This window comes from Strongylocentrotus purpuratus, unplaced genomic scaffold (genome assembly GCF_000002235.5).
Source record: "Strongylocentrotus purpuratus isolate Spur 01 unplaced genomic scaffold, Spur_5.0 spur5_scaffold_11, whole genome shotgun sequence".
NCBI lineage: Eukaryota > Metazoa > Echinodermata > Echinoidea > Camarodonta > Strongylocentrotidae > Strongylocentrotus > Strongylocentrotus purpuratus.
Genome location: NW_022145596.1, coordinates 7861713 through 7875261, shown reverse-complemented (window position 1 = coordinate 7875261; position 13549 = coordinate 7861713). Strand labels below are relative to the sequence as shown.

General features: G+C 38.3%; 1 protein-coding gene across 1 annotated transcript; it reads left to right on the top strand.

Moving 5' to 3' along the window:
• Positions 1 to 3819: 3819 nt before the first annotated feature.
• Positions 3820 to 10376, top strand: LOC115922198. The gene is made up of 5 exons (XM_030980542.1): positions 3820 to 4012; positions 5321 to 5477; positions 5980 to 6105; positions 7200 to 7520; positions 7781 to 10376. The coding sequence occupies exons 1-5, from the start codon at positions 3932 to 3934 to the stop codon at positions 8314 to 8316; spliced, it is 1221 nt and encodes a 406-aa protein (XP_030836402.1). The 5' UTR covers positions 3820 to 3931; the 3' UTR covers positions 8317 to 10376.
• Positions 10377 to 13549: the final 3173 nt, after the last annotated feature.

Below are 13549 nucleotides of genomic sequence, written 5' to 3'. Positions count from 1 at the left end.
ACCTTGGTGAACTAGTCTCTAAGAAAACGTCGAGAATGGTGTTTGAAATGCATACTGTGTGAAAGAGTCCATGAGGGGATGATAACTTGTTTATTATTTAAATTATCGTTAGTACAAGAGAATTATTCTCTCCACTCATCAACATGCACTGTTTTCATTATTTTTTGATATTTTATTTTATTTTATGCAATTTATGCAATTATCTAGTCTAGTCTCGGTCCTTAGAAATTAATGTCAGATTACTTTGGCATCATATCAAAACTTGTAACCGCAAAAGATGACGTGCATTTGAAGTATGGTTTCAGATAGAATACCACATAATGTTAAAGTCCTGTTTTGCTATACTGAAGCGTTCACTCATTTATTCTTGTGAATATTACGGATTTGGATTTTCCCAAAACCATCGAAACAGATAGACCGTGCAAACATGGCAATTAAAAAGCAACTTGTTTCATCTTTACAGGTTTGATTTAAAAACGTGCACTACGAGAATTGTTCTCTTATCATTATTAAAATTTATCATAACAATAAAACTGAACAAGATATTGAAAGATATATTTTAAAAAAAGCATTGACCTGACAGAGTGCAACATGATCCGGGCAAGTAATAACAATAGACTTTGACACAAAATTCTAATTTACTTTAATCACGACAAGGAATAGTCTGAATGCTTGAAGAAAGAAAATTACCTAAATCCACTTATCCATCCATCTCTCTCTCTCTCTCTCTCCCTCTCTCTCTCTCTCTCTCTCTCTATCTCTCCTACTCTCCCTCTGCTACTTTCCCATTTCCCTCATCCTCTCTTTCTTTCTCTCTCTCTCTCTCTCTCTCTCTCTATCTCTCCTTCCCCTTCTCCGAGTATCTGTCTCTCCCCTCTCTCCTTCCCTTTCTCCCCCCCCCCCCCCATGTCCGTCATGGCTGTGCTTCAAGTGCTCTCTCTCTCTCTCTCTCTCTCCTCTCTCTCTCTCTCTCTCTCTCTCTCTCTCTCTCCCTCTCCACCTCCCTCTCCACCTCCCTCTTACAAGCCCCATCTGAAGCAACCTGTATCATCATCCTTGTCACCCATCTTTCCAACCATGGATACCTACATTATATCGGTGTTCCAAGTAACATTTATGTACTTCAAATATTGTCATATTCTGGTTTTTGTTTAAACAAGCGCAGTGCATTTTCTATCCCTTACTTTCGTACCACACTATATAGGCCTACACATCTCATAACCATTATTTGACATTTGAAATCCAAGGCCCTGATTCATACAAAAATGATATCAAAGGCTCTTTCACTCACTTTGCATTAAGCTTAGGAAGAACAAGACATGAGGAATGAAATATCTCATGTCTTCATTTGTTTGATATTAACTTTAAACTTGCTGATTTTCCCATTGGCCTGGCTATCATTTTCGACGGTTTCAGGTCATATGATTTTATTCATTACATATAATTCTATGAGTCTCTGTCCTTTCCTCCAGGATGTTCCCACCCTCATGAAAACATAAACATGTATTAGTGTCTAATACAACATGTATATACACACCCTGGAAATATGAACGACTTTCGCTTTCTAGCTCATTCAAAGTCTAAGGGGAGTAGCAAGAGGGGCAGCCCCCCCCCCCTTCGCTGTTCTTCCGCTTAAAAAGGGTCATCCAGGAAACTTGGGGGTCAAAACCTAAACATATCCCTAACCCCACGCAGTGTATCCATGTGACTCCACACGGTTCCCCGGATCAACAGGTCTCCTCTTTTCCTCTTCTACATTTCCTCTTTCTGCAATCTCTCGAAAAATCTGGAAATGTTCACTTTCCCTTGCTGACTCATCCTCCCTCTGCATTACAAAATGTTTGCCCTTTGACTTGCTTCCTTCCGTCCTTGGCACTCGATCGTGCCTATACACGTGGTTCATGTTTCTTCACGTATATACTCGTAAGATCATGTCTGGTAAAAAAAATTAAAAAAAACTTTATATAACAAAAATAATTTTACCCCCCCCCCCCCCACCGATCACATGATTCTGCGCTGCAGTTCTCTGTTATATACAAGTAAGCACATTTTACTTCAATGACCATCAGTGTGGTGCGCTCGCCCAACACAGATAGATGACAAGGATAAACTTGTTACTAATTCGAACATAATAATTACATTTTTATTTCTTACTATTAAAATCCTTTATTTTTCTTTGCTTATATGCAGATTATCACTGATGTGGACAAAATGAAGAGCATTGTGCAATATACAAGAGAGAAAGCTTCACATTTAACAAAGTGACTGTGTTTGGGTGTGCCTATGTTGATTTCATCATTCATTACCTTGCGGCCTAGTTTATAATGTGAAGGTTAGATGTTGATAATCGTGTATATGATTCTAGATGATCCATTAGCTATGCTTGTCACAATCATTCCACACCTCATAATGTATTGCCTAAAATCCTTCATTATATCATGAGCTTTTGTAGTAGGTTCATGTTGTGGGTTCATGATTAGACATAGTCAGGGGCGTAGACAACGGGGGGGATGAGGGGGATGCATCCCCCCACCTCACAAGGTGGGGGGGATGGCATGTACAATCATCCCCCCCCCCCAGGTTTTGGGGAATGATATTTGCTTACTTAATAAGTCATAATGATGATAATAATAGTAATAATAATAATGATAACAATTATAATATTAATAACAATAATACTTATGATGATGATGATAATAATAATCCTCATCATTATTGTAATTGTGTTTATTATTAGCCGCATTCACACGGTGAAAGCCAATTCAGACGGTAAAAAAAAGAAAATCTTACAAGTATTTTGTGGTTATCTTGTGGTTTGGAAACCACAAGATAACCACAAGATTAAACAGGTGCGGATCTACGGGGGGGTTTAGGGGGTTTAACCCCCCCTTGGGCGGCCCAAAAAAACAAACAAAACAAAAAAGGAAAAAAAAAGGAAAAAAAAAAAGAAAAAAGAAAGAAAAAAGAACGCACGCTGGAGAGAAACCCTTTCAAGTGCAAATATTGTGAGAAGATATTCAACACATGATAACTCTGGATATAACTGTGTATTTAACTGTTACTTGATTTAAAAAGACGTTATCATGCACTGCTTTTTATGGTCTCCATTGTGTTAATAGATGCCAGGAAAACATCACTTACGGGGTTAAAATAAACACCCCAAAAAAAATCGGCTCGCCGCTTCGCGGCTCGTGGACGATGCTCCGCATCGTCATTATTGGTCAATCCCCCCCTTAGCAAAAAGCTAGATCCGCCCCTGAGTCATCCCCCCCAGGTGTACGAACCTGTCTACGCCACTGGACCTAGTCATGGAAAGTGTTTCATCATCACCCCTACCCTTGGAAATTTCCAACTTATCCTCAGTATCGCGCAACGCCCTGATATTTCGGGACTTTCATGAAATTGTCCCCGCTGTTGCAATTTTCCACTCCTCTCCATCCCCTATGAGAGAACAGATGACGCCTTCATCGCTTTGTATTTCATTAATCAATTACCTTCATTGGTATTTGTTTAACAGGTAGAAGAGGAAAAATCCGAATCGGAGGCTATTGCGAAATAATTCTATAAATAGCTCGCCCGGGTTTTGACGTCGCGGTTGGAATCACGAGTACAATAACACTCCGTGTGTTATGCACGCATAGCGAAGTGCCAAAAATTCGGGGAAACCCCCCATGAGAAAGATGACGCAATGCGTGTAGCACGGGCGCGTGCGTGTTTACATTCAAAATACACGGGGACAAAGGACACTTTGTACCAGGCATGTAGAACAGTGTACATGCATTCCTTTGTCGTTACTATTCCAGATCATATAAAGGTAAATGCTTACGTCGAGTCGTCTCACAATCGTTACGAGCTACATGCAGAGTAAACGTATCGCGAGTGTCTACAGTTTCTCTTGTTTCGTTTTGACGTGAAATAGTACATAGCAAAAATGAGGATTCAAGACTGGTATATCGCCGCGGCCGCCCTGCTGACATCCGTTGCAGTGGAGATGGTTTTGTCAGCGAAAGTGGTAAGCATTAATTAGCTGGAATTTTTGTTCTTTTGTTTTAATCATTGATTGTTTATATCAAACTCAATCGTGTTGCTAAGCTCTATCACAGTTGACACTTTCAAATATTAAAGCTAATCAAATTAGATGTCATGGATTGTTATACTTATACTTCATGTTCTATTCGCCGTCGTCATGATTTTTTAAACTTTTTATTAATCAGATGGTCTTTAAATGAAAAAAGTACATAGATCTATACCATTTTAGACTCGCTGAATAGGTGTTCACAAATGCATTCAAATTTATCGAACCTGCTCCCCAGCCGAGCCTGGTAGTATTCACTAACACGTTACAAGCCATTATTTGTCAGCTATCAGAACGAAATTTGCATATATTGTAGGCCTATTGCTTTATGCTTTATCTGACAAGTGACGAGCTTCGGGGTCAATTGCAAGCAACGATTGTTGTAGAGATGTGAATACAAATTCTTAAAACATTTTGTAAATTGATTTAACCATGGCTCGCCCTATCATGACTGTGCGTGCACACGGTAATCGCTGTGTAATAGCACTCGTGTATTCGCGTGGGTATGAGTCACTCCGAGTCATGTGCATCTCGACTTCTTTGTTTCTCGATCCTTAGTCATTCTGTCTGTCTTCATCAATATTCCCCATTGTGATGTTCGTTTTTTAGTGTCCTCTTTATTATATATGCGTTGTTGTTCTTCTTCATTCTTTCACTTGCTCGATCTCCTCATTAATCTCTAACTTCCTGCTTCTTTGAAACGGGATATTCCACTCTTTCCGCATCCTTCTCTTCTCATCTTACTCTTTCAATAGCGGATCCTGGCACTCGCTCTGGTTATGCATGGGTTTGCCATTAGGCGGAGACTGTGGTGGCGGGGGTGGTGGTCATTGTATGTGTGTGTGGGTGGGGGGGGGGGGGGGGGAGTTCGTGCGTTCTTACCGTGTTCGGAATGCTCGAGGTCCTTAATGTGGATCTATCCCAAATTCCATCTTCACTTGATGTATCCTGCTAAAAGCCTTTTGTGCCCTTCTTTTTAAATTCTATTTAAGCCAGTGAGCCCAGGGAGAGGTCAAGGATTTTTGGAAAAGTGGGGCACAATTCGGGAAAAACCCATACATAATAGGGCATGTTTTTAAAGGAGGGGGATATATTGTATCTTGTGCATTTATGTCGGTCACTGAATATATGCCTTGTTTTTCTGCCCTTTCTCCTACCGCTTCTTTTTTATTGTATTTTGTATCTCCCTTTATTGTTTTTTTTTGGGGGGATTTTAATGTCTAATATCCATGTTTGTCTTTGCAGCCCATCACGTCTTGCCCGCTGAATCACTACGCCGTCCTCAATGATGAGGGGAACGGTATCTCGTCATGTCGAGTATGTGACTCCTGTCCGCCAGGCTACGGGGTAGTTCAGCCCTGCTCGCCCACTAAAAACACCGTCTGTGGACTCTGTGATATGGGTAATTACTGCTTTTGGAAACGTTTTAATCAATCGTCATTAAATGCGGAGTAGTTACTCTTGATCACAGATGAAAATCCCTACTAAACCTCAGGCTTGAACTAGGCCTATGTGAATTCGAGCAAATCGTGACAGTGTTATAAGTGGAAGTGTAATGTTATGAGGAGGGGTGGGGAGGGGGCACTGCCGCACCGATCGATGGATGTAATGCGAGGGAGTGAATCGACAGAGCAGGGGGCGGTAAGGGGGTTATGTCATTCTGAATCCCCCCCCCCCCCCGTTTTTCAATGCTTTCATTCTCCCGTCCCACCATTCCTTCACACCTTTCATCCTTCTAAAGCAGTTTTCCGCTTTCAATTGGGAGGGGGGGGGGGGGAATACCCATTTCGCTATTTTCTTGTGATAAATAATATGTACGTATAAAATATACAAATACTCTATGGTAATCTTATACATTGGCCTAAATCCTCTTTACATCAAATATCTTCCTTATCTTTCAACAGGCACATTTTCAACTACAGTAAGTGCAACGGCCAGCTGCAAACCTTGTCAAACTTGCCAGAGTGTAGGCATGGTGAAAGAGTGTAGTCCCATATCAGATACTGTGTGTATGGAACATTGCCCGTTTGGTAAGTAGTTTAATTTACTTCACAGTACCTTATATTACACCTCAGTCAATCACACCGCCAAACCAACAGTAGTTGGTGTTGTGTCCGGGGGGGGGGGGGGCACTCCCAACATGACTGGCTTCGCACCCGCGTCCAAGCGTCGAAATGGTGTCCTTTACAGCTATACGGCGTGGTCGACGTATTCAGGTTCATATGTTTCGTTCCGGTAGTTGTATCTTTTAGATTAAAACACTTTGATCTTTTATTGGTATAGGGTTAGGGTTAGTATTCAGTGAAATAGTACCTTGAGCAATTTGCGTCAATGTTTTCAAAGCCAATTATAACAATTTAGAGGTGTTTAAATTTAAAATGTGTGATACGCCTTTTAGGGTCAATTTCGGAAAATGTGCGATACATACGCCATTAGGTTCATTTCAGAAAAGGTGCGATACGCCATTTGGGTCCATTTCAGAAGTTCATGGACACGGGTGGGTAGCACTTGTGTATCGTTCTCGATGTTGTGTGTGCCTGGCGTATAATTGGGATGATAACCACGCCTGATGATAACTCGTCTCAATGCCACTCGAATATCAGGGCTGTATATAATTATGTCATCATCATTATGTTGTAATGGATGACTCACGTCATGAGCCCATTTGGACAGATATTAAAATGTATAGACATAGTTACTGTTATTGCTCGCTTAATTCTATTTATTACTCAAAATAGCAGAAATGAGTAAACCGTTTAGTTCATTATGATAGCCTATAGTGATTTGCGAAGTTATGAAATGAGAAATTACAAACACCCGCCGGTAAATAGGAAAGGAATTCAAGTTATACCAGAGAATTCCAACTCCCTGGTTATACTTTTTCTTTTATATGTCGCCGGGATTTCTTGACATTTTTTGAAATCTTATCATTATTTATTCTTGCCATTGCTGATCATACGGTTTCCAACCTCCAAAGCCCTACACAATTTTAAAAGCTTGATACTAGTATAACGTATAAAGCCATGCAGACATGGCAAATTAGGGAAAGCCAATGCAAGCCATCCATCAGAAAAAGGTTGTTGTTTGGTTGTTACATTAACTGATTTTGTTTCAAATCCAACAGGCGAGTACTTCGATCCTACAACGCTTTCCTGCCAACGATGCTCCTATTGCTTCCCCGACCGCCTCTACGCCCGAACAGCCCGCGTAGTCGACTGCCAGCGACAGGGGCTCCACATTGACCACCAGTGCTCACCGCTACCTGGTGCCGATGCGGTCGGCGTTGTGCATTCGCGGGTTGTAACCGCAGATCGGCACCGCAGCGCTGCCGCGGCCAGGCGACATAGAGGCCGCACGGTACATACCTCTACCGTGGACAGAACAGCGCAACGTGCAGAGATGAATGGTAGGAGACAACCGGCACCGGAAAACCAGAATAATAACGGTAGGTGAAGAATTGGGGAAACGACACTAAAACTCACAGAATCTCTAAAATATTGCTTGGGAAAAAATAAATCATAATGAGGCTGACAAGCTTCCTTAAAAACCAAGTACTCCTTGGAAATGAAGATATTACCATAATATGAACGAGGCGCTTGTATCCTTGTACAATAGTATTATCTCCAATGGGAAAAACGATCTTCATGATAATAACATTGAGCAACACATTAATAACATTTTGTTTGTTGCTTTGTTTCTCCACAGATGAAGCCTATCTCGACGTGGTCCCGTCAACTATTCCTCTTTTCCGAAGTACCGAAGCCCCTCCTCTGTTTGAAGCTAGACCTATGAGACCCGACATACTATTCGATCCTTCAAAAATTGAGACGTCAGCAAAGTCCGGGGTACAATTTACTTCAACAAATGCATACGATAGTAAGGACCAAGCATCGGGGGTATATATTGATACTACGAAGCATGACTTTGACCCATCAAGTATTCCCAAATCTTATAAACAGGAGTCCATAATTCCTTACTATCACTCGTTGACTTCGACGGACGTCGTTCTCCTAATCGTCATCGTCATCATTGTCATGCTGATCTCAATCGTGATAACGGTTTTATCGTGTTACTGTTGGATGAGCAGAGGTAAAAACTTGCATGGACAAAAGGTTAAGGCAATCAGCTCGAAACCGCCATCGAATGCGTGGTCGTACCAGGACATGATGCCGTCGTCGTTGACAGAGCACCTGATCCAAGACACACCGCCGCAGACGAGGAAACTCATGACATGTGTTTGAGTGCGTCACGAAAGATTCAAGCAGACACCTAAATAAACTTTATTACAAGAAACAGATATATTTTCTATCGAACTCCCTATACGACATGGGTTAGAGGGAGTGACGAAAGATCCGAGTGGACACTGAGCAAACGCTATTGCAAGGAACAGAAACATATCTCTCCTGTCCTACTCCCTAATAACCGTTGCACTCGAGGCGCCAGTTTCCTGACGCATGTTTCCTGACGCATGACTGCGTCAGCGACTGGCACGGCAGCCCTTGACGCGACACTTGAGACTGAAATACCGTATGAATACATGAAGAGATTATTTTTGCTGTGGTGTCGTTATTTTGCCATCTAGGCATGATGGCTTTAGCCACTTTCAAATACATGTACAGGTGTATGTGAGTTTTCAGAAACAAATGGGGTAAATGCAATCGTAGGGCGACATATCTTCCAGGACATTATAAGGGGAATATTCTATTGATACTGACTCATCATAAAGATGTTGCCTTCAATGTGGAAGATCATATTTATGTTTACAATTCTACAGTACTATAAATATTACCACCACCACCAATACTACTACTACTACTACTACTACTACTACTACTACTACTACTACTACTACTACTACTATTCCCATAATTACAACTACCACTAATTCTTCTACCAATATTTCCATCTAAGCAGCTGCGTTATAATAAGAGTGACCAAATTTTAATAATGCAACAGACAGTAGGCATCAGCATATCATCGTATTTTTTGATATTGCAGTTATGATTATATTTGGATATTACTGGTAATAATCATTGGGTGTACCATATTTATTGATTTTTTTTCTTGAATTCCATTTAGAACAACATATTCATCTCAATGCAATGGGCTTTTTAATCTATACGCATTAGATAATAATTGGAATTGAAAGTACGATGGATCAAACTCAAAACAGAGCAGAAAACGTTGGAAAATTTGCCATAATCTTAAATGTAGAACCCTTATAATTCAATATTAGTCTTTATATCTGATCTTACAACATTACTAAACCAACGTAAACTACGGGAGGAGAAGAATAGTTCTTCATGTAACTACGACTCGGACTATAACAACTTTAATAGAAATATGTATTTTTTTATAATGTCACGATTGATTACCTATATTGTACATAATTATGTAAGGTCTTCGCACGCGTATAGTGTATACCTGGACTCGTATCACGATGCACCTGCCTTTCTGAGTTTTCAATGTAAATAATTATTTGTCAGTTTGTCAGTTTGTCAATTCGTCTTTTAATATACAGTATACATGTAGTATGGGTTGTATGTATAGCCTTTGACTTGTAGTCGAAGGTTCGTTAACCGAATTTTAAAACAAAGCAATAATACTCCAAGTTTGCCGTTGTTTGCTAGACTCGCCAATCAGTCTTTTGCTTTTTATTTTTCAATTTTTAACCGTTCCAAATGGCATGATTGACTTTTCAAAACGCGCATCGCTTATCAGTTGTTTTAGGATATCTCATCGTTCGTGCCAAATTTAAAACGTGGCAGTTGCAACGTGGCAAAGGTTGATCATCTCGCATGATTTACAGTAAACATTATTAAGATGTTTGTTCACGTAGGCCTGTTCGTTTATATAACAGTTTTTTTTAATGATCGAATACGAACGTGGGAAACTTCAATGCACATGTACGCATTATTCAGCATTAAACACGTGTGTTATGAAGAAAGGAGTTTATATAGCACATGTTGTATTTTATCTTCTATAAAACTCTACCAAAAACGAAAGAAACATTTGGCTCTGTGATGTAATACTCAATACAATATCACTGGAATGTCCCTATATTTTATAGCAGAATATCTCGTAATATTACTATAATCCTAGCCAATTTATAATTTTTATGTATCACGATAAGCCGCAATAATGGTCGATTGTTTATAGCATGGAGATTGTTTCGAATTTTCTTGAATTTTATCGAGAACTGTTTTAATGACTGTGTTTTTTACAGTTTTGGTATTTCAAAAATGTTAATTTATTTTCCTAATTCAAATAAAAAACGATTAAACTCAAATTGGTAATTTGTGTACAAGTGTGACTCATTATAGGCATATTCTGTGTGTAGGCTTATTTTAAGTACCTATACAAATGGGTGGTGTTTACAAGTTTGGACGTTGGTGATAAAAATGACGTCATCGAGTATTTTTGTTTGGTACCGTATTTTTTGGCGTGAACAAAGAACAGTTTGAGTCGAAAGAAATCCTTTGGTCATTTGGTATTTTCGGATTGATACATCACATGTCGCTGAATCCTTTGTGTTTTATTTCTCGTTAATGCAGAGGAATGGACATTCATTCTTTTCAGGAGTCCTTCTAGGGCTCACTTCCTTTTGGAGTTGAATCCACTTCAAATTATATTGGAATTCACTCAAGTATTTGCTTGAGTTATTCTTTTGAGAATGGATTCTACTTTTTTTAGCATGGATTTCCACTCCATATCGAAGTGATCCGTGATATATGACTCATTCAAGAGTGCATTTCCTCTCATACTGTACATTGAGCATGTCGAGAGAGAGAACTGATTATTTGATTATGATGAAAGTTGTTGTTGATGTCGTTGTTGTTGATGATGATAATTATAATGATGATGATGATGATGATGATGAAGGTTGTGAAGATGGTGATGATAATGATGAAGATGATAAATGATGAGAAATTGAGAATGATGATCATAATGATAATCATGATGAAGAAGATGATGATCAATGATGATGATGATGATGATGATAATGATGATGATGATGGGGTGAGGGTACATGAAGGTTACGACATTAATACTGAAAACATTGTAATTAATGTTTATCATAAGCAGGATCCGACAGGATAAAGATTTAAGGTAATCAAACATGACAAGAAGCGCCTGCCAATCGTCCAAAATTCAGCTTTTATTTTATTTCATTTCATTTCAAGGAACATACATGAGTATAAGGGTAACACAAAGACAAGAAAACGAAGTAAGGTATCAAATGTGATAACAAAAGATAAAAAAACCGTCAACTAATGCCTGAGATCACCAAAAGAAATAAAGCTTCTGTATATTATTAAGGCTCTCCTCATTAGCTTATGGTATACATCGATCCACTGCATATATCTATTCATCCTATATAAATGCAATGGTTTGCGATTTTTGTTATTGTTATTGTTATTTCATATCTTTGATTTTGGGGAAACTTTTGGGGATAAGTAGTAAGATAAGCGAATATCGTTAAGGTCTGGCTTTAATATTTGAATGAAAACAAGGATCGTGAAAGGTAATAATCAGCAGCGAATAAACTTTGTTTAGGGAACTTGGACTCCAGACTTGATAACTTTATTGATAACAGTAACGTGTTGGATTTTAAATTGTATTGTAATGAATATTTGACTTTAAAAGTAAATGTATACTTTTCAAACCTTTAAAAAAAGTATCTGCCGTTAATTTTGATAAGACATAATTAAAATGAAACATCAGACAGTTTCAAACTTTTGTGTTTTGAATGTTAACGCCCTTTTTTGTTGGGGGAGATTAAAAAAAAAAATGCTTTGTTAGAACAAAGCTAAATGAACTAAGTTTTATTTATTTATTTATTTAATTGTCTCTAAGTGTTTTTTTTTTCTTGATTATTTGCTGTCATTGTTATTCTGGACTTAGTTTGGATAATACCATTTCGAATTACCAATAGAGCTATGCTGTGACCTCGGTACGAAACTACGTATAAATGTTATGTGCAATTTGTCTAAATTTTATGAATTTATTAAGTCATTGTCATCTTGAAACTACAAGAACCACAGAAATATTTCTTCTTAATTCTCGGTATTTGCAGATATATTTTTACGAATATGTATGTCGAAATCTAATGACTCATATATTATAACAGTTATTTCACTTTCGTTTCATGTTTTCTTTCTTAACTTATGAAAGAAAAATACACAATCAACCCTAATACATTTTTTCATTTTGGAAACGAGTATTTCAAAAAATTGCGACAGATGTCGTTTCCTGGGCAAGTCTACCATCTAAAGATCAAGGTCACCGTATCTTTTTATATGGAAGATTAGTGTTTCCATGTTGACACGCATTTAATGGGGCGGTCCAAGACCTTGGGGGGGGGGGGGTCATGAATTTTATGTTAACTGTTCAATGTTATTATATTTGTCATTTGCTCGCTGTTATCTTGGCTTTCGATCTTGTTTAACTTCCACCCGTTTCTATCGTTATTTCATATCTTTTATTTTGGGAAAACTTTTGGGGATATATAGTAAGATAAGCGGAAATCGTTAAGATCTGGCTTTAATACTTGAATGAAAACAAAGATAGTGAAAGGTAGTAATCAGCAACGAATAAACTTTGTTTAGGGAACCTGGACTCCAGACTTGATAACTAAATTGATAACAGTCATGTGTTGGACTTTAAATTGTATTGTAGTAAATATTTGACTTTAAAGGTAAATGTATACTGTTCAAACCTTTAAAAAATGTATCTGCCGGTAATTTTGATGACATATAATTAAAATGAAACATCGGACAGTTTCAAGATTTTGTCTTTTGAATGTTAACGCCCTTTTTTGTTGGGAGGGGGGGGGGGGTCACAAAAGAATAAGTAAATGCTATGTTATATCAAATCTAAATCAACTCAGTATTTGTTTTCTTGATTATTTGCTGCCAATGTCATTCTGGACTTAGTTTGCATAATGCCAATTTGACCTCGTAACGAAACTACGTGTAAATGTTATGTGCAATTTGTCTAAGTTTTATGAATTTATTAAGTTATTATCATCTTGAAACTACATGAATCACAGAAAATTTTCTTCGTATTTCTCGGTATTTGCAGTATACTTTAACGGATATGTATGTAGAAATCTAATGACTCATATTTTATAACAGTTATATCACTTTCGTTTCATTTTTTTCTTAACTTATGAAAGACAAATACTTAATTAACCCCTAACATTTTTTACTTTGAAAACAAATATTGCAACAAAACCCGACAGTCGTTTCCTGGGCAAGTCTACAGATCAAGGTCACATTATCTTTTCAAATGGAAGATTATTTAGTAGGCTTGCGGGTGCACCATGTGAGAGAGAGGGAGGATTGAGGAGTCCTAAAAAGGACTCTCGGTAATCTTTCTTGAGGGTTTTTCAAGACTATACCAACAGTCCTCATTCAGGACTACAAACCCTTAAGAAAGATTACCGAGAGTCCTTTTCAGGACTCCTCAATC

Excerpts from the sequence above, each read along its gene's own strand:
- LOC115922198 (XM_030980542.1), top strand. The coding sequence starts at position 3,932 with ATGAGGATTCAAGACTGGTATATCGCCGCGGCCGCCCTGCTGACATCC. Across the intron at positions 4,013-5,320 it reads TGGTTTTGTCAGCGAAAGTG|CCCATCACGTCTTGCCCGCT; the intron begins GTAAGCATTAAT and ends TTGTCTTTGCAG. Across the intron at positions 5,478-5,979 it reads CTGTGGACTCTGTGATATGG|GCACATTTTCAACTACAGTA; the intron begins GTAATTACTGCT and ends ATCTTTCAACAG.